The sequence below is a fragment of the Elaeis guineensis genome, chromosome 9, assembly GCF_000442705.2.
Source record: "Elaeis guineensis isolate ETL-2024a chromosome 9, EG11, whole genome shotgun sequence".
Lineage (NCBI taxonomy): Eukaryota > Viridiplantae > Streptophyta > Magnoliopsida > Arecales > Arecaceae > Elaeis > Elaeis guineensis.
The window spans coordinates 93510721-93533681 of NC_026001.2; the positions used below are offsets into that span (position 1 = coordinate 93510721).

Genomic DNA, 22961 nt, shown 5'->3' on the forward strand with positions numbered 1-22961 from the left:
AGAAAGGGAGGCCTATTTGTTATTATCTAGCTAGTAGCACTCCTGATTGCAATCTACACCTAAACACCCAGCTTTCAATGCGTTCATGTACTGTTAACCATAAGTACACTAATGCGGTCAACAACTGGATGTATTCATATGAATCATGATAAAAGGAATTGTTTGTGGTCTGTTTGGCCGCTTGAGCACTGTATCTGTGTGGCATGTCCACAAAGGATCATGGCTGAAGAGAGGTGGGAGGATGTTGGACAAGTTTGAGTATTGGAAGGAGGTCATGATCTCACATTTCTAATATTTTTGGTGCTAGAAAACATCTTCTTGAAGGGGTTGTGGGATCTCAAATGAATCTCGCTCCCCCCCCCAACCTTTCTTAACATTCCTTGCTTGGCTACTCCTACATGGGAGCTATATATCAAAAGATTGCTGCTACCACCTCTAGTGTGTGCTGAAGTAACTCAAGAATTGAGCATAACACTGTTTCTGGATTGGACAAGAGGATTGCACATGAGAATGAAGTGAATAGGGAATGTTGTTCCTTGGCCACCAATGGCTACTGGTGGATGATTTCTAGACTTGAACTATTTTGCTGCCTATGTCTCCACTGCTGGATGATATGCTCTGATATCTCTGATTTCTCCTCCTTTATTGTCCGATCTATATATATATATAGTTGCTCTGGTGGGCGCTCTAATTCTTCTGTTCCCCTTGTGTTGCAGGGCTCCTCCTAGCTCGTCGGCCGGTTTTGCATGCGTGCTCTCATTTCATCATTTCTATGAAATGTATGGTTGGTTCTCATATTTTTTATGTGAAAAACCGAGAAAAAAACTCAGGGATCCAGCATAAGTTTCGTCGGAAATTTATTGTATGTTAATAGTTGTATGTTACTAAGCTACTATGATATTGACAATTAATTTTGTTTCAATTATGATACTATCCCTTAACATGCCAAAGTAGGTGTTCGTGCACACTAAATTATCAAACTGATGAATGCTGCAAGCCAGGTGCAGCCACCTATGCGTAAACCTTGTAAGTATATGACTGGCATGTGATTAAAGGTTTTAACTAGGGACTTGGAACAAAATGTGCTATCAGCATATGACATATCCCACATGAACTCGGCAACATCTACCAATTTCACGTCAATTTGTAACTCTTCACTAGTGGATTATTTAAAATTCCAGGTTTAGACCTCTAATTAATTTTTCTTAACATGTTCCATATATAGGAAGCTGTTCATGTGACCAAAATATCACTGCAATTTTTAGTTATTATATTGTTAAAAATTAATTACATTATTTATTATAATATTTAAACTAAAATAAAATATATAATTTATAAATCAATTATATTTTATGTTATATTATTTTATGATTTTTCTATGGTACTCTGAAGGGCATTTTAGTTCTTTTATCGCTGTTTTATCTGTGGCCATCCAATTCAACATGGACGGCTTAGATTTGTCCACTAGCTGGTTATGTGTCTAGTTAGTATAATTAATACTTCAAACTTTAGGATCATTTTAGTAGATAAATAGTAGGTCTAGTAATTATATATCTTAAATTTTAAAAAAAAATTTTGAACACCCTCCCTCTTCCCCCACCCCAACCCTGATGCCTAATGTCCTACCCTAGTCTATTTTGAAGGCCCAGCCTATTCTAAAGGCATAAGTAGTGCGGTCATGACAATTGAGCCAAAGAGATTGGGTAGGAGGAGTGGAGGCGACAAAGGAGGAGGTGGGTGAGTGAAGGGTCTTCCCAAGAAGGGAGGTGACAAGAGGTGGGCAAGGGCATGGTCTAACCCCAACAAAAGTGGCTTGAAGAAGGATACTTGGAGGATTGAATGCCGAGGACCACACACTAGATCAACACATCAAACTACAAGGCAAAATCAAGATCTATGGTCTGATCGTCAAGAATTCTAGGATTTGATTGTGGGGGGGGGGGTGCGGGGAGATGAGGGAGAGGGATTGCAGTTTTTTTAGGGTTTGGGCCCCTAACCGGCATTGCCATTGCTCATATTTTAGTAATAAAATATTATTATATTTCTATAATATTATATTATTATGTTATAATATTGTACTATTTTAATATCATATTATTATAAATAAATAATCTATATATTAAGAATGCTTTATAATAACAATTCTTGATGGTACCTATAAAGAGTGAAAAAAATTAAAAGTTGTTGCTATAAGGCTTCGAAAAATAGTCGACAAGAATGGTCAGCTGTATAGAGATCGTGGGATGTTTGTCTACATAATGATTGACTGTAGTATAGCTGGAAGACAGCTAATGTTTAGCTAGATGACAGCTGCCAGTTAACCGTCTGTATTCTAATGGTATATCGGTATTTTACCGACGTGACACAGCTTAGATCTGCAACTGACGGAACTGAATATCATGTATCCTTTCAAAACTTAATAATCATACTGGCTAAAGACTGACATAATTCATTACAGATCGGCCACAAACTAAGATGAGTATCATATATACTTTAAGAATAGCTCTGGGTGAGTTAGACTGATCAAATATCAGATTGAAGAAGCAGATCAGTAAACGATCAATGTAATCTGAAAGAACATTCATGATTCAAATAATAATCTATTGCCACGTACTCAGATGATGAAGTCATATAACATGTACCAACAAAAGTATTATGCAACATTCCCTATTAACATGTCCTCGCACTAAAAGCACCTTGTCAATTTGGCTGGCAAACAGATATTAAAGTTTTATGGTATTTTATAAATATAGTTACCAAACAATAAATAATATTTTGTTAAAAGTTCTATTAAGGAAACTTTCAAAAACTCTACTTCCTAAAACTCTACTACTAGCAGCAAACCTAAACAGATCCTAAGTGTGTTAATTGGTGGTTGTTCATTAGTATTTGGGAAGAAGCCTGCCCTGTTGAAGTGGAAAGCCTGAGTGGGGCACACTAGAGAGCTGGGGTATGTTGTCCCTATCTTTTATTTTTGGAGCTGCAACTGAAGCTATTTAGAAATCCCTTATGACTAACACATCTTTCTAAGCATAGATCCCCAAATGAGTTCACTTAGGTACATGAGTTTTTGCACTAATTGTTGGCAAGGTTGGACCATTTTAACATGCTTGTTATAGGAAGAAGGGAATGATTTTATCATTGGTGCAGAATGGAGTACTTGATGGAAGTAATACAATGGAAGAGTATAGGTAGTGTTGTTGTCCTATGAAGCTGATGCATGTTGCAATCCGAGTGCTTTATTGTGATGTCTATCTACCATAGACAACTAGGAATAATAGGCTCAAGTGTTTCTATTATCTACTCTCATGAATGTAGAGGATTTTTGGGTCACTCATTGCACTTCTACATGCAAATGCATGCATTGCATGCAAACACCTATATATGTCAAAAATTAGTGCATCTTACTGGTAGCTATTTTTTTGTATTTGCTTTTCTATTTACCAAGTTGTTTTTCTATTTACCAAGTCAAATAATTTCATTCCTATCTTTTTGTGGGTAGGATTTTCTGCAAGTAGTTGAGATTTTCTAGGAGGTTCCTGTTAGTGGATCATGTCTTTATATATCATTCGTATCTGATGTAATTTCTCAATTCAACCAGTATTTTTCTCTAGTTTTTTTTTTTCTCCCAGCATACTGCCCATTCTTTCTCTATAATCTTTTTTTTGTTTTATGGTATCAGAGCCTGGTTGAGGCCCTTTGCTGTTCTTTCTCTCTTCTTGTCTATCAAGCTGTTGTTGTCCTGTTGGAGGAGATGGAAAGGTGTGAAGAGGAAGTTCTTGTTATGAAATATGGAGTTTGCAAATAGGGGAAACAGTTCTAACACACAATATGGTGTTGAGAAGCTTGTAGGCACAAACTATAAGTACTGGAGAATGTGTGTGGATGCCTATCTGCAAGGTCAAGACTTGTGGGAGCTGGTTGTTGGTGCTGATGCAGAAATTCCTGCAGACACTCCGGAAAATGCTGAACCAAGAAGGAAATGGAAGATCAAGTGTGGTAAAGCCCTCTTTATCTTGAGGACATCAATAAGCAAAGAGTTCATCAATCACATCCGTGACGTTAATTCCCCAAAAGAAGTCTGGGAGACACTTGAGAGGCTTTTTTCAAAGAAGAATACAGCTAGGTTACAGCTGTTGGAGAATGAGTTGGCAATGCTAACACAAGGAGGTATGTCTATTTCTGAATATTTCTTGTGTGTTAAAAGTATTTATGCTGAAATTTCAGAATTAGATGCGGATGAGAAAATCAGTGAAGTACGTTTACGTCGGTATCTCATTCGTGGATTGAAGGAGTACACGCCTTTTGTTACCTCCATTCAAGGATGAGCAAATCAGCCTTCGGTTGAAGAATTAGAGAATTTGCTTTCCAACCAAGAGGTCTTGGCAAAGCAAATGGCAAAGAACTCTGATCTAGATGCTGTTCTCTTCTCAAAGGGAAAGCATAACAAGAAGAAAACTTCGGCAGAGAATAAGAATAATGAAAAAGGCTCAAATGATCAGGAAAAAGCTACTGGTGGCAGCTCACAGAATAATAACCCAATCAAGTGCTATAGCTGTGGAAAAATCGATCACATCAAGAAAAATTGTAGAGTGAAGCTTTCCAAAGCAAATGTCGCAAGTGAAAATGGAGGTGAACAACTCAAATGGGAGCAATGCTTCACTACTGAAGTAGTTGAAGAAAAGAATGATGCTGCTCAAGTTCTTTTCAATCATGACAATTGCAAGGAGGAGTGGATCATTGATTCGGGCTGCTCTCACCATGTAATTGAAAATGATTCACTACTCTCAGAGCTACGCCAACATAATGGAGAGCGAGTTATTGTTACAGCAGATAATTCGACATATCCAGTAGCAAAAGAAGGAGTTGTAAAGATTGGCACTGATGATACAAGGATCATCAAGCTGAATGATGTCTTCCAGATCTGAAGAGAAATTTAGTTTCAGTTTCTCAAATTACTAATTCTGAAAAATATATTTTGTTTGGTCCAAATGATGTGAAGGTTCTTGATAATGTGAAGAATGTAGCTGCTGATGTTGTTCTTGCGGGTGAAAAGAAAGGCTCTTTATTTGTTATGTCAGCGGGGGAGGCTTATGTGAAGAAGACAAGCCAAATTGATAGTGCAGCAATTTGGCATGCTCGCCTGGGCCATTTGGGCTATCAAATGCTACAACAACTTTCCTCAAAGAAATTGGTAGATGGTATGCCAACTTTGAAGAATGTACATGAGGATGTGATTTGTCAAGGCTGTCAATTTGACAAGTCACATCATCTTCCCTTCAAGCAGTCATCAAATCGTAGATCTACCATATAGATTTGATGGGACCAACGAAGACACCAAGTTATAGTGGTAAACACTATATCATGGTGTTGGTAGATGATTGTTCAAGATCCACTTGGGTGAAATTTTTGCAGGAGAAGAGTGAAGCACTATCAATGTTTGCTGAATTTAAAAACACTGTAGAGGAGTTTGGGATGAAATTAAATGTTTGCGGAGCGACAATGGAGGGGAATTTATATCAGATGATTTCTTCAAATATTGTGACAGCAATGGTATTTTGAGACAAATGACATGCCCAAACACCCCTCAGCAGAATGGTGTTGCTGAAAGAAAATTAGCTCATCTCATCTCTACAAGTCTTTCATAGCTGCATGATAAAAATCTCCCTCGAGAGCTTTAGGCGGAAGCTGTTCAATGTGCTTGCCATGTGATCAATCGGCTACCTCCATGGCCAGGTAAAGAAAAATCTCCTTTTGAGATTCTCTATGATGAAAAGCCAAATGTAAATTACTTTCGGGTATTCGGTTCAATTTCTTATGTTCATATTCCAAAATCTAACCAAACTAAACTTGACCCGAAAGCAAAGAAGTGTGTATTTGTTGGCTATGATTCATGTAGGAAAGGGTGGAGGTGTATGGATCCAGAAAGCAAGAAGTTTGTCACTTCTAGAGATGTTGTGTTCGATGAGGTGTCATCCTATTATGCTGCCCAGAAAATTCCTATTCAAGATGTTACTCTTGATAGTGATCAAGAAAATTTGCAACTGGTTCCTGAAGAAAATGTGCAGGCCTCTAACAATGATGAAATTCTTGGTCCAAATACCTCAAATTCAGATGATAATGAGCAGCAAATAGTAAGGAGATCAACAAGGGAGAAAAGACAGCCAAATTATTTCAAAGATTATGAGGTTCAACTCAATAATTGTACTGTCACCTCGTGTTTTTTTGCTGGAGCATTAGATGACGAAGAACCAGCAAATTATGAAGAAGTCAAGGATCGTCCAGAATAGGAGGTAGCTATGCAAGAAGAAATTGAAGCTCTAAACAAAAATCAGACATGGGAGCTTGTGCCAAAACCAGAAAATTGTGAGCCAGTCAGTTGCAAATGGATTTATCGCTTGAAGAAGAAATCAGATGGCACAATCGACAGATACAAATCTCGTCTGGTTGCTCGTGGTTTTTCTCAAAGTTATAGGTTAGACTATTAGGAGACCTGCAGCCCGGTCGCTAAAATGGTGACGGTGAGATCAATTCTTTCACTTGTTGCATTTAAGAGTTGAAAGTTGTGGCAACTTGATGTTAAGAATGTATTTCTTTATGGAGAGTTGGATCGCGAAGTGTTCATGAAACAGCCCCAAGGATTCATCTCCAAGCAATTTCCTCACCATGTTTGTCGGCTAAAGAAAGTGCCATATGGCTTGAAACAAGCACCACATGCTTGGTATGATAAGATTGCTCAGTATCTTATCTTTTGTGGGTTCAAAGTCTCAAATGTAAATTCTAGTTTGTTTGTAAAATTAGAATCAAATATGCATCTGCTGGTTTTGTTGTATGTGGATGATATGATAATTACCGGAGATAATGAAGATGAGATTTTCTTGTTGAGAAATAACTTGGCTGTTCGATTTGAGATGAAAAATTTGGGTGATGTTGGCTGTTTTCCTGGTCTGGAAAGTGAAAAATCAGATCAAGGATATTTCATTTCTCAAAAAGGATATGCAAAGGGATTGTTGCAGCGTTTTGGCATGGGGGAGTCAAAAGAAAGGCTACTCCTATGGAACCATATCTTAAGTTCAAGAAAGAGGAAGGGAAGTTGTTGAAGGATGCTAGAAGATTTCGACAACTTGTTGGTAGCTTAATTTATTTAACTATCACAAGACCAGAAATCACATATTCTGTTGGTGTCATTTCTCAGTTTATGCAAAGTCCAAGAACTTCTCATTTAGATGTTGCTAAAAGAATCCTGCGTTACGTAAAGGGTTCTCTTGCTTATTGTTGGGTGGATGTCTGGCCAGGACACCACCTCCCAAGATCCTTTCAGTACCACGCGATGCAGCAGGAAGAAAAAAGAAACAAAACAAAAAGAAAACAATCAAAATACGTGGATCAGCCACAAAAGGGCTCGCCTCCACAGGACATGCAAACTTCACTATGAAAAAAAAATTTTACAAGAGGAGACCTCACCCTCAACCCTTGTACACTCAATTCTCTCTCACTAGAAGTTCCCCTCACAAAAGCTCTCTCTCTCTCTTGGAGACCCCCTGAACCCCTGAAGAGCCTGGCGACCGCTGTCCAGGAGCCTCCTGCTCCTTCTCTCACAGTGCTCTCGCCTCTCTCTCTCTTCTCGGATTCGTACGGCGCGAGAAAACCAACCCTCCTTGTCTCTGTTCGTCACAATACCCTTTTAAAGGGTTAAACAGGGTTTAAAACCTAATTAGATTAGGTTTAAGAGTCCTAAACAAGCCAAATCAACGTCCCAGACCGTCGGATCAAGACCGGGAGCCCCCTGGGCCCTTAGATCGTGCTCCGGTCCACGGAATAGTACAGTGGACCGTGAGAAACGCGTGGAAAACGCCCACGCGGTCCACAGGCCCTGCCGTGGACCTCCCGGTCCACGGTGGACCGGGGCAAAGGGGCCGCGGGCCTAGGTCGCGCGTCCCGCGCGGGCCTGGGTCGCGCATCCCGTGCGGGCCTGGGTCGCGCGTCCCGCGCGCCGCCGCCTGCGGCCGCGCCGCTGCCGCCCGTCGGCGGTCCTCCGCCGCCTCGATTCTCGTGCCGACTTCAAAAGCTCGTATCTCCTCCATCCGAGCTCCATTTCAGGTGATCTTGGTCTCGTTGGACTCCGTTTTTCGCCGCGAACCTCGCTGTGGGCTCAATGTGGGCTGAATCTCGATGCGTCAAATCCTAACACTTATGGTCTTATGTACAATATGTGTGATAATTTTTTGTTGAGTGGTCTCACTGATGCAGATTGGGTTGGAGATGTAAATGATAAATGCTCAACCATAGGATATTGTTTCAGTACTGGTTCAACTATGGTTTCCTGGTGTAGCAAGAAGCAATCTATTGTTGCTTTATCTAGTACTGAAGCTGAATATGTGGCAGCAACAATGGCTGCACAAGAATGTATGTGGCTGAAAGCTTTGATGGAAGATATGCTGTGCAAAATTAATTATGCTGTGCAGATTAAATGTGACAATGAAAATGCCATCAAGCTTGCATCTAATCCAAGCTTGCATCAAGCTTGCCATCACTACATTCGAGAAGAGGTGCTGAATCAAGAAATTGAGCTGAAGGGAATCTTCACAACTGATCAACTAGCAGACATATTCGCAAAGGCTTTAGCAAAGTCTAAGTTTGAGAATTTTAGAGATGCTCTTGGAGTTATTGATCGGAAGTATGTACCAAGGGGGAGTGTCAAAAATTAGTGCGTCTTACTGGTAGCTATTTTCTTGTATTTGTTTTTCTGTTTATCAAGTTATTTTTCTGTTTACCAAATCAAATAATTCCATTCCTATCCTTTTGTGGGTAGGATTTTCTGCAAGTAGTTAAGATTTTCTAGGAGCTTACTGTTAGTGGATCATGTCTTTGTATATCATTCATATCTGATGCAATTTCTCAATTCAACCAGTATTTTTCTACCATTCTTTTTTTCTCCGAGCATACTACCCATTCTTTCTTTATAATCTTTTTTTTTTGTTTTAATATACGTAGACACGCACGCATACCTGCCAATAACAAAATGGAATCAAGAAAACCTTGAAAAGCTACAATTGAAGTTGTATTGGGAACATTTGTAAACTCTCTTTCGGTGATGCATTCTGCATAATTTCAGGTTAATCGGCATGGAAGGTATTTGAGATCGACCTAGTGAATTATATTCCCTCAGGTGACTTGGTTTCAATGCTACAAGGACTCAACTTTTTAGAAGCAATTTGCAAATAAATCTAGTATGTGCAGTTAAATTACTGAATACACCAATCCATCTAAAAACTCTGGTTAGGTCAAAACTTCATGCCAGAGGCTAGGTAGATTCCTACTCTTATATTACACCAACACCTGACTACCTCTTAATGGAATGCTAATAAAATGGTGATATTTAGACGGCAAGATGATACCTTATGATACCATTTGGTGATTAGACATGCCTAGCTTTTGTAATTTATCATTAGATATATTATATATGTTTGTTTGATCATCTATATGCATTAGCATTTTCTTATGGGATCAATAGTTGGCTACTATTGTTTTATTTTGATCATAGCAGATTTGTTCCGACACATAATGGAATTTATTGCAATAAAATGAGCCTCCACAAAAAGGTTGCCTTTGGCACGTTAATTATTTCCAACTACATCTAGTCACTACTTTCTCATATGACTAGTAGAATGTACAACACTGAATTTAGTGGGACACTGATTGTCAGCTAAGTTACTAACTTATGCCCACTAAATAAGCTCATCAATCGAGAAAGGTTATAGATGATTGTGCTTCATATAAGTATATGAATTATAAAATGATAAGTGTTATCTGACAGATTTATCATAAGGCATATATTTTCTAAAATAGAACTTATATGTTATGATGAAGTCCTTAGAACTACTTTCAAAATGATAAAGAAGAATTTATCATGTGGTTCTTAAATCTTGCTCGTGACCAAATGATACAATTGTCACAAGGATGATAATTGTATCGAGTATAGGTCATTGTATGCCATATTAGTTGGTTGTCCTCTTAACCAAGACGTGTAGTGACACAGGTACGGCATACGGATGATATATAGGAGTATATTTCACTAAGCGTGACCACTTTTGGAGCACTCTGCTGTCAAGAATTGCTCTAATGAAATATGAGTATATGTGTTCATCAGATCTGAGGCTGTCTCGATGACTTGCAAGCAACTCACTGTGCTTTGATATCAAACTATCCGAATTTCTAATTCGGTGACGAAAGATTTCTGCGTACAGTCAAGTACTTGTGAAGTCTGAGTGCAAGTCAAGATGGGATTGACCGCTCCAAATAAAATTGGAGATGATGCATCGTTGTATTTCAATTCAGCAAAACTTTAGCCAAAGTAGTCCTAGTGAGGAGTCATAGGATTTTTGAGGTTGAGACACAATATGGACTACTCTTCTTGGGTTGACAGTGTAGCCCAAAGTCGACCTTGAGCATCAAGTATCAAATGGATGAATTATACAGTAACTATATCCACATAGGTTCTAAAGTATTAATAGGCATACATTCGACCTATTCGGATATCGAATCCCATTGCTAAATAGTTATATCGATTAGTACAAGAATTATTCTTGTGCTACCGACTTAGGTTCGAACCTATAGGATCACACACATAGAAGTACCTGTCTAATCAAATGGCTGATCGATGATTATGAATCATTGAAAGATTTAATTATCAATTTGATTGATGATTAATCCTATGCAAAGGTTGTAATAATTATTTACTAATGGTTAGTAAATTAAAAAATAATTAATTAACAATATGATTGTTAATTAGCTCAATTTGATTGAGCAATGGAGATTGGATTAAATCTAATTGAATTGGATTCAATTAGATTGGATTTGGATTAATTGGATGCAGTCCTATTGAATTACAGGGCTTTCTCCAATTGATCTCAGGGATACAAAATCAAATTAATGAGATTAGTTTAATAATAGGCTTTGATTGGATTAAATCCTATTGAATAATAGGCTTGATTGGATCAAACCCTATTATCACATAGCTTTCTTGAATCCATCAAGAATTAATCTTTGGATCAATGAGATTTTCATCTAACTAATTGTGATTCAATTGGAGTCTAATAATTGGGCTAGGACCCAATTAGTTAGTTTGTTATAACTAATTCCTAAGTCAGTTAGGATTGGATCTAAGAATTAGTTAGAATTTGACTAAGATCTTGAATCATATTTGGAATATGACTAAACCCAACCAACCCATGTGATTTATTTAATCTCCATGCCCTAAATTTTTACCATGAAGAAATCCCATGCCCCAAAGAAGTGCCGTCCCTTTCTTTCATCCACGTGAAATAAGATGGTGCCCCCCTTTAGTCTTTCGTGGAAAATCAGAAGGGCACCCTATATCTCTTTCTGCCAGTCCCCTCTCCTCTCTTCCATCCCTTGAAAAAGAGAAGTCTCCCCTTTTGGCCGCCCCAAAGAAAAAGAAAAAGAAAGGAGGAAGGGGAAGTCCAAACGCCCCAACATCCCACATGCCAACACCCTGTTTTTCCTCTTCTTCTTAGTATGTTTTTTAATCCTTTCTTGCTGATTTTTGGACACCAAAGAGAGGTGTTTCTACTGGTTATACAATAAAAAATTGAAGAAGAAAAGTTCTTCCCAAGGAGAGAAAGATCAAGGAAGAAGAAGGGTCTTCTTTCTTGCGTGCAGCCTTGAAAAAGAAGTTCTTTCAAAAAAAAATTTTATTTTTTTCAAGATAAAAATCAGAATAGATCTAATTTTAAATATATAGATTTAGAGAAAAAATATCAAAAAAAATCTGATTTGGGTTTGGAGATTCTTGAAGTTTTTAGATCAAGGAAAAAGATGGATCTTCTTTCTTGTGCGCAGCCTTGAAGAAGAAGGAGTTCTTCTTCTAGTTTTTTTTTTATTTTTTTTCAAGATAAAAATTAGATTAGATCTAATTTTTAATATGAGAATTTAGAGAAGAAATACTAAAAAAATTTGGTTGGGTGTTTGGGGCTTCTTTGAGTTCTAGATTAAGAAGAAAAAGAGAGAAGAAAAGAGAATAACGATTTTTCTCTTGGATCCCTCTTTTGATTTTTTCTAGATCTCAAGATTTTATGTAATTTTCAGTATGAAAAATCAGATTAGATCTGATTTTCATCATAGAAAATTAGAGAAGAAAAATTCTTCTTAAGGATATGAAAGGAAGAGAGAAAGATTCTCTCTTATGCGTGAAAATTGAGAAGAAAGGATTCTTTTCTTGATCTCTATTGTAAAGATCAGATGCATGGATCTTGGAAGAAAAAGAGAGAGTCTCCTTATTCTTCATCTCCATCATATTCCTCTTAGATCGATCAAAAGATGGTATTCTTGCGAGCTAGCACTCCTGGAAAGATCGATCAGCACAAGGACTTCATGTGGATACCCGTAGAGGTCGGACGTGTGTGCGGCTGTCAAGCATCATGAAGAACTATCTATCACAGATTTTGAATACGGTGATCTGCTTAAGTATAAAATTTTATATTCAATCAATATTTAGATATGATTTAGATATAGATTAGATATGTCCTGTACTTGCTGAATTTTAGATTTGAGATGTACATACATGCATATTAATTCATGTTATAGATCCTGTATGGTGATTTAGATTTGATCTATGCATGCATTATAGATTAAATTATTTAATCTATATATATTTCATTATAAAAATTTTAAAAATACATGCACATCACCCATCATGCTTCCCTTCAAATGGTATCAGAGTGAAGGTTCGTTATGACATGAACATATATGCATGTAAAGTTGAAATCTAGATTTAGCAATACATGAGATATGTTATGATCTGATTTTAGATATGATCTATTGTAAAATCAGATCTAATACAATTTAGATTTGATCTAAATTTTTGCATATATGATATATGAATAAGATTAGATGTTCTGAGTAGCAAAGTACTCGGATTGGGTAATCACCAAGCCGTCCTGTCATAGAAGTAAGTAGGGTTACATGACCCTCTCTTCCCATTCAATGGGGTGCTCTTCATGGCATGTAGGGGTGCCACTGTGAGGTCCCATGAAGAAGAAAGTGAAAAGAAAAAACTTACTTTCTTGCAAAATCTTAGATCTTGAAATCTTAGGTGTTGTTGTATGTGATACAAATTATGAAGAAACTAGTTATATCTAATATTGATTCATCAAAATTGTTTTGATTGAAAATCATGAAAATTTAGATTTGATCTAAAAGTTTTATAATTTAATATAAAAGATTTACATAAGAAATTATTTCATAACCTTAACCCATATTGATGCTATACTTAATTAAGAATTAAGAAATATATTTTAGATTTAGAATTATAATTAAAGATCTAATAACATTGCATAAAATATGAGGCATGGAATAGCTCAAATCAGGTCCTTTTAATCGGGTTAGACCTAAGGTTAGAATCAAAGACTTAATGGACTAAAAAGAGTAGTTGATTCAATCTAACCAATAGTTAATTTAGATTAGATCAAGGATATTCTAGATCAAAAATAATAGTTGTAGTTGATCAAGTCCATATCTTTGATCAAATTAAATGGACTTTGATTCAGGCTCAAAGGTTGAACCCAAGTCATTAGGCTGATTAGATCACCAGGTGACTCAAGTTGACCCATGTTGTTCAAGTTAATCAGTATGACTGATTTAGATGCCCTAGACCGACTTGTCTCTAATCCTTCTCATGACTTGATAAAGTCAGTGGGAGGATCTACGACATGCTGGTTGGACCAACTAGTTACTAATGCTTCTCATGACTTGGTAAAGTCAGTGGGAGAATTATGACTTGTAGGTCAACTGATGTCCTCTAAGATATATTAACCAAAATTTTTAAATTATTAAGTCTATAAAATAAGCTAGTTATGATGATAACTAGATCATAGCCTCCCATTAAGGTGAATGGTGATGGGTCTATTATTTCAGATTGACATTGCAGGTGCTATCCGTCTGGTGTTTCTCTGAATGATAGAATTATTATTCATCATATGATGACTCTATTGTACTATCTGATGAATAGTTGGATTGACCGAGCCATACTCGGATCTGATTATTCATTAGTTAGAATCATTGAGTAGGTTCATGTTAATGGTAGGACCTAACCAGGACTTTCAGTGGAGGCCCATTGCCTACTAAAATAAAATTTGAGATAAAATTAATTACTAAAAATTATTTAGAGAAATAATTGATTGAGAACCTATCCGTAGATGCATATAGGTTGGCCGAGCCATACTCAGACCTGTATATAGTCTGTGTGGATTTTAGTACCCACTAAAGAATTAAGGTAATTCTTCGAATTGAAAATAGAGGCTATAAATTCGTATAAAATAGTGAGAGAATCTTTAGACTAAAATTCAAGTCTTTCGGCTTAAAATTTTTTATATACTAAAGGTCAATTATTCTCTTTTTAGAAATGGCTAGAAAATTATCGCTTTGTTAGACAGTGACAACGTTATCAGACCTAACTTCGATAGCCAGTATCAAAAATTGAATATAATTTTTTGAGTGAATTAATCAAGAAGTCTCAGATTAATCCAAACAGGCTTAAAAGAGAAATCAACAAATCATTGCTGATCAAGGTGTTATGTAATAACTCCTTGAAGTTTCTCGATTGGTAATACTACTATCTAGGTATAGGATACCGATAGTGAAAGTCATATTTGCAAATAGTTACAAAAGACTTCAGGATAGTAGAAGGTTTAAAAATGGCTAGAGACTCCTGAATGTATGATATGAAAGTCTGTTCCAGTCTTAACATTAGGAATCATCGAACTTATTTTCAATCCTAAAGATGTCATTTTAAATGATTGTCATCTTTATCCAATCTTATTAATAGTGTTAATAAGTATGATTATTGTAATATCATTGTGAATGATACTACAATAATGAGTAGACAATTAAAAATGACATAAACTTAGTATCATAGCCTGTTAGTATAGTGTACACATTTGACTGGCATCCTAAATTAGACAATATCATTGAAGTCTATTTTTGGTATAGTTGACTTATTCATCTTTTATTGGAAAGGATGAATAAGCCAGCGATGTTCTAAGTTATGATATATATTGATGTATTTACACTCATAGACATTAATGCCAAAAGAGGGCTTATTACTTCATTAAAATCTCTGACGATCTATCTTGACATGGGTATGTCTTGCTTATGAAGCATAAATCCAAATCAATTGAAATATTTAAATGATTCTGTAATGAGATAAGAAAATGAACTGCAAAGAGTAATAAAATTCATCGATTTGACTGATGAAGTGAATACCTTTACAGTAAGTTTTGACATGTCTTGAAAAAAATTAGATTCTCTCTTAATGGACCTCTTCTGAGACATCACTATTTAAAAAGATGTCTGAAAAGAGAAATTGAATCTTGTTAGATATGGTTCGGTCCACTATGGGGTTTGCTGGCCTGCCTGAGGTCATGTTTTAGAGACTACTTGATATGTGCTCGAGAACGTTTCAAGCAAATCGATCATCAAAACTCTATATGAGATATGGACTTGGGTAATTCGATACTCTCTTACCTTAAGATTTGGGGTATCGAATTTATGTGAAATATTCACAAATCGATTAGCTTGGATCTTGGTTTGATAAATATTATTTTAAAAATATTTCTCCTACCTTCCTAATGGACATGAGATGTTCATGAATCTTAAGGTTTTTTTTTTGAAAAAAAAAATTTTTGATGAAGGAACTAATGCCGTTAAGAGCAAGCTTGGTGAAGCTTGATAGGTAGAAGAACCAACTCTAATACAAACCAACAGAATCGAAGTTGATTAGATCAAATCTAAAACTCGATATAAAGGCATCCTTAAATAGATATAGTAGAGTACCGTATCAGCCAAATAGATACTTCGGTTCTAAATTTGAGATGAAGATTTGATCTTTCATACGGATGCAATACAAGGATCTAACCTTGAGAAGTGGTTTGGAGCTATTAAATCTGAAATGAAGTCCACAAAGATCAACGATGTATAGACATTCGTTAATTCACCTGAAGTGGTAAGACCCATAAGGTGTGAGTGGATTTTAGATGGATAAGAGGCACAGACAGAAAGGTGTAGACCTATTAATTCTGTCTGATTGCCAAAGAATTTCATCAAAGTTGTAGTGTTGACTATGATGAAAAGTTTTTCTTGTGACAATCCTCAAATCCATTCAGATTGAATCAAACTTCTCAAAGTTGGAATATACATTTTGAATGTATAGTTTCATTATGAATGAAACAGAATCCTGTATGTACAAATGTACTATTAGTTCTGTAAAATTATTCTTCGTATTGTTTGAGATAAAATTTTCTTAATTAAGAATGACATTCCTACATTACAGAGAATAAAAGTTTGGTTGTCATCTCTGTTCTCCATAAAGATTTGGAAAGTTATGAGAACCATCCTTAAATATTTATGAAATACTAAGGACCAATGACTCGTTTATGGAGAGTCTAACTTAAAATCTATAGAATATTGATTCTAATTTTTAGTCAGATCGAAATGACAAAGTTGTGTCAGATTATATTTTTATCCTAAAAGGAGAGCAATATGCTAGAAAGGTTCCATGCAATAGTTAGTAGCAAATTTTATTTGTGATATGGAGTTCTTTGCGGTATTTGATGCTGGTAAAGAAGTTATTTGGTTATGAAAGTTCATTAGCGAGTTTGGAGAGGCACCCTCCATCGATGGTCCAATTTTGTTGTATTGACAGCAGTACTAGAGCTATAGCTCCAGCTGAAAAATTGATGCTCTATCTGTGAACTAAACACTTTCTGCATTGCAATCAATTGGTTCGATAAGATCAAAATAAAGCCGACCTTAGGAAGATCGATTGAAAGAAGAACTTGACCGACCTATTGACTAGAGCAATCGGATCTAATGAGTTCGATGATCTAAAATGAAAGATGGATATTTAATACCAATCTGATTGGCTTTAGTCCAAGTAAGAGTTGTTGAAAAATATGTTCTAAAATCAATCATCGAGGTTATAGATGATTGTGCTTCATATAAGTATATGAATTATAAAATGATAAATATTATCTGGCAGATTCATCATAAAAAATATATCTTCTAAAATAGAACTCATATGTTATGATGAAATCCTTAGAACTACTTTCAAAATGATAAAGGAGGATTTATCATGTGGTTCTTAAATCCTGCTCGCGACCAAATGATACAATTATCACAAAGATGATAATAATATCGAGTATAGATCATTGTATGTCATATTAGTTGGTTGTCCTCTTAACCAAGACGTGTAGTGATACGAATACGGCATACGAGTAAGGAGTACATTTTACTGAGCGTGACCACTTTCGAAGCACTCTGTTATCAAGGATTGCTCTGATGGGATATGGGTATATGTGTCCCTCGGACCTGAGACTATTTCGGTGACTTGCAAGCAACTCACTGTGCTTTAATATCGGACTATCTGAATTTTTAATTCGATGACGGAAGATTTTTAGGTACAGTCAAGTACTTATAAAGTCTGAGTGCGAGTCAAGATGGGATTGACCGCTCCAAGTAAAATTAGAGATAATGCATCATTGTATTTCAATGCAACAAAATTTTGACCAAAGTAGTCTTAGTGAGGAGTCACAGGATTGTTGAGGTTGAGACACAATGTGGACCCCTCTTCTTGGGTTGACAGTTTAACCCAAAGTCATCTTTGAGCATCAAGTGTCAAAGGGATAAATTATACAGTAACTATATCTACATGGGTTCTAAAGTGTTGCTAGGCATACATTCAGTCTATGCGGACGTCGGATCCTATTGCTAGATGGTAACATCGATTAGTACAAGAATTATTCTTATGCTACCAGCTTAGGTTCAAACTTATGGGGTCACACACATAGAAGTACCTGTCTGATCAAATGACTGATCGATGATTATAAATCGTTGAAGGGTTTAATTATCAATTTGATTGATAATTAATCCTATGCAAAGGTTGTAATAATTATTTACTAATGGTTAGTAAATTAGAGGAATAATTAATTAACAATATGATTGTTAATTAGCTCAATTTGATTGAGCAATGGAGATTGGATTAGATCTAATTGAATTGGATTCAATTAGATTGGATTTGGATTAATTGGATGCAGCCTGTTCAATTACAAAACTTTCTCCAATTGATCTCAGGGATACAAAATCAAATTAACGAAATTAGTTTGATAATATACTTTGATTGGATCAAATTCTATTGGATAATAGGCTTGATTAGATCAAGCCTTATTATCAAATAGTTTTTCTGAATCAATCAAGAATCAATCCCTGGATCAATGGGGTTTTCATCTAACTAATTGTGATTCAATTGGAGCCTAATAATTGGGCTAGGATCCAACTAGTTAGTTTGTTATAACTAATTTCTAAGTTAATTAGAATTGGGTCCAAGAATTAGTTAAAATTTGACTAAGATCTTGAATTATATTTGGAATATGACTAAACCTAACTAACCCATGTGATTTATTTAATCTCCATGCCCCAAATTTTTACCGTGAAGAAATCCCACGCCCCAAAGAAGTGCCGCCCCTTTCTTTCATCCGCGTGAAATGAGATAGCGCCTCCCTTTAGTCTTCTATGGAAAATCAAAGGGGCACCCTATATCTCTTTCTGGCCGCCCCCTCTCCTCTCTTCCACCTCGTGAAAAAGGGAAGTCTCCCCTTTTGGCCACCCCAAAGAAAAAGAAAAAGAAAGGAGGAAGGGGGCGTTCAAGAGTTGGATGCCCTAACATCCCACATGCCAACACCCTATTTTTCCTCTTCTTCTTGGTATGTTTTTTAATCCTTTCTTACAGATTTTTGGGCATCAAAGAGAGGTATTTCTGTTGGTTATACAGCAGAAAATTGGAGAAGAAAAGTTCTTCCCAAGGAAAGAAAGATCAAGGAAGAAAAAGGGTCTTCTTTCTTGCATACAACCTTGAAGAAGAAGGAGTTCTTCTTTCAGATTTTTTCTTTATTTTTTTTCAAGATAAAAATCAGATTAGATCTGATTTTTAACATATTGATTTAGAAGAGAAATATCAAAAAAAAACTGATTTGGTTTGGGGATTCTTGAAGTTTTTAGATCAAGGAAGAAAATGAATCTTCTTTATTGTGCGCAGCCTTGAAGAAGAAGGAGTTCTTCTTCTAAATTTTTTTTCTATTTTTTTTCAAGATAAAAATCAGATTAAATTTAATTTTCAATATGAAAATTTGGAGAAGAAATATCAAAAAAATCTAATTAGACGTTTCGGGCTTCCTTGAGTTCTAAATCAAGAAGAAAAAGGGAGGAGAAAAGAGAAGAACGGTTCTTCTCTTGGATCTCCCTTTTGGATTTTTCTAGATCTCAAAATTTTATATGATTTTCAGTATGAAAAATTAGATTAAATTTAATTTTTATCATAAAAAAGTAGAGAAGAAAAATTCTTCTTAAGGGTGTGAAAGGAAGAGAGAAAGGTTCTCTCTTATGCGTGAAAATTGGGAAGAAAGGGTTCTTCTCTTGATCTCTATTGTAAAGATCAGATGCATGAATCCAGGAAGAAAAGAAGAGAGTCTCCTTATTTTTCATCTCCATCATGTTTCTCTTAGATCAACCAAAAGATGGTGTCCTTGCGAGCTAGCACTCTCGGGGAGATCGATTAGCACAAGGGCTTTGTGTGGATACCCGTAGAGGCCGGACGCATATGCGGCTGTCAAGCATCATGAAGAACCATCTACTATGGATTTCGAATGTGATGATCTGCTACCTATACTCAGGTATAAAATTTTATATTCAATCAATATTTAGATATGATTTAGATATAGATTAGATATGTCTTGTACTTGTTGAATTTTAGATTTGAGAAGTACATACATGCATATTAATCCATGTTATAGATCCTGTATTGTGATTTAGATTTGATCTATGCATTCATTATAGATTAAATTATTTAATCTATATATGTTCCGCTGTAAAAATTTTAAAAATGCATGCACATCACCTATCATACTTCCCTTCATATACAACACTGAATTTGGTGGGACACTGATTGCCAGCTAAGTTACTAACTTATGCCCACTAAATAAGCTCATCAATTCGCTTGGATTTTAGAGGTAATATCTTCTTTCTCACGTATTAATTGATTAGACTTGATTTTGATGATCTAATTCTAACTTTTTCATTATTTTTTCTTCTTTCTTTCAATCCATCCAAATCTGCTATGCTTGCTGTCCCTTCTCCCTCATCCTGTCCAAGTTTTCTTTTTGATATTTCTATTTCTTGAGCAGATCTCCTTAATAATTCATAGAGCTTAAGTTCAGCCAACTAATCCACTTTCTACCAAAAAAAATAGATGCATATCTAGATTCCAAACTTTGAATAAAAATAAAGATTTGTGCCTGGTCACCACTGCCTATTCCACATTTTGGAGCCACAAAAATGTAGGACAATATGTCCAAATTGGTGAAATATATTTTTTTTATCAAATACTAATTAAAAAGTTATTATCAAAAGCATGAAAAATATAATTTTAATATAGAAAAACCACTTAATACTATAAATCTTTAACCATAATCAGTACGATATCAGGAGAAATCAGTAATCAATGAATCTATACTATATACGTCTGTGAGCTTTGAAATCTTGAGTATTCCATCTAGATTCTATTTATTCTTTTTAATCCTGAAATGCACCTCAACTAGAATCCGTTCTGCATACAAATAAAGAAAATGAAAGCAAAAGTTCCGACTTTAGAAGAAATTTTGATCTAATTGCAATTAGGGCAACAGATCAATAAAAAAAGCCAAGACTTCTAACAAAAGTTAAAAATTAAAAATTAAAACCAGCTACAAATATGTAAAGAAAGGTATATAATAGAAAATAAATTAGAAATACCAATACGTATAAATAATTAAAAATCCAACAGAATATTTTCTTTTGGTGAGATCATAGAAAAATTAGAAATTCCACTTGCAAATAAATAAGGACATATTTAATTATGATACTAATGAGAGAAGGTAACTATGACAAAAATGTAGAAGAAGATCCTGCAAATAAATAAAAAATTTAATTTTTTTATTTGATTTTTATAATTCATCTATTCTAAATCTAAAGTTTTATAGCATTTTTTTTGGTACGTACATTGTACAGCATTGGGCAACTTCATCAGCTCAGGCTCAAAAGGCTACACAGGCAATGTCCCACAAATAATGCAAAATCTCCCACAAATTATTAACAGATAAAACATAGGCAGCACAGCTGCACAGGCTAACATATTAAATAATATAAAATTTCTCACAATTTTTAGTAGATTAAACATAGGGAAACGCAATCTTAAAGCATGAAAAGAAAAGTCCATAACATAGATGGCATATCACGAAATAGCATGAAATCTTAGCCAACAATCAGAGGATCTCCTCCCAAAATATCAGCCTGAAATGGAGACGCCCATTCCCCCTATAAATAATACAAAATGAGATGATGCTCTTCATCCCTTCTAACTCCAAGAAACAATCCCAAACTTCCATGGCGGTTTCTGTGAAGCTTCTCTTTGCTATACTCTTGCTCTACGTCTTTGCCACAGGTACTATTTTGATATCCTTCCCATCTCTATCTCTAGTCTCAGCAAACTTTAAGTACCTGTCAATTGTAATTCTTCATTTTATAGTCTGACATATTGTTGATTACCAACCAATATTAGCCCTCCACAATTTCATCCAAATTTGAGGACGGCAATGTACAATGCACCATCAGTGTTAAACATCATATAGCATGCCGTCATTTAAAATTATAATGACCTTTAATATTGTTTGCTGAATATGGTAGGAGAAAGTCAGCGTTGCGATACTTCAGATATTCAGGTTCAGACTATCAACACTGGAGAAAGGCATAACCTTGATTTTGTCTTTGAGGTGCAAGTGAAAAATCTATGCCGCTGTCCAGTGTCAAATGTGCACTTGCGTGCAGATGGATTTAGCAGCTCCATGCCAGTTGACCCGAAAGTTTTTAGAGAAGATGGCACCTCCTACCTTTTGCATGATGGGCAGCCCATTGCGAGCCAGACCACATTCAAGTTTCAGTATGCCTTTGATAGAGGCCATCAAATACTTCCTACCGATAATTTTACAATTAATTGCTAATGAATTGTAGAGCCATCTAATTGCATGCTTATCATTGAAAGAATGAAAGAAAGATTGCTGTTTTTCTTTTTAGAACAGCAAGAAGAAATAAAATTGGTTCTGACCCAAGCAGTTCTGATGTAATCCTTAACAGCATGTAAGAAAAGTAATGATATGGATCATCTTCGTGGTGATCCAATTTCTATCGTTTAAGCATCTTGTTTTCCTCCTCTATTCTACAATTTTGTGATCTTATACATGGATGTAGATTATTTATGTTTTCAACATAACTGGGATATGAAATATATATATACCAGCCATCTGCTATTGCAATATACCAGAGATCAGTGGCGGATACATGTTAGTAGATATAGGGTCAATTGTAGGAATGGCAATTGGATGGGATCAGTCATAAATGAGTTGGATAAGATGCAGATCGGATCAAAAAATTCTAAACCTAAATCTGACCTATTTATTAAACCTGTCAGAATTTACAATCTGAATCTAGCATGTTTAATAAATAAGTAATGTAATTCGATCTATTTAACATATTTATTAAATAAGTAACCTGTTAACCCAACTTGATTCAACCCAACCTATTTAACATGTTTAATAAATAGGCAACCTGTTGGTCCAACCGAATCCAACTTGACCTGTTTAACCTATTTAAAATAGAACCTATAAGCCCAATCCGATCCAACCTATTTAATATATCAAATAGCAAAAGTATAGAAACTTGAATATAGAAAACATTGCAATAATTTTTTTTGGATAGCATTTACATTCAATCTTTCTTTTTTGGAGGCTACCATTTATATTTAATCTTTACAAAAAAGTAAATATTGAAAATATTTCATGAATCTTATATAGTATTTGCAT

The 22961-nt window shown here is 35.5% G+C and overlaps 1 protein-coding gene across 1 annotated transcript; it reads left to right on the forward strand.

Annotated features, from left to right (window-relative positions):
• Positions 1-20714: 20714 nt before the first annotated feature.
• Positions 20715-22233, forward strand: LOC105051124 (uncharacterized). Its single transcript, XM_010931424.2, has 2 exons — positions 20715-21547; positions 21790-22233. Exons 1-2 carry the CDS (start codon positions 21442-21444, stop codon positions 22101-22103), a joined length of 420 nt encoding a protein of 139 aa, XP_010929726.2. The 5' UTR covers positions 20715-21441; the 3' UTR covers positions 22104-22233.
• The last annotated feature ends 728 nt before the right edge of the window (positions 22234-22961 follow it).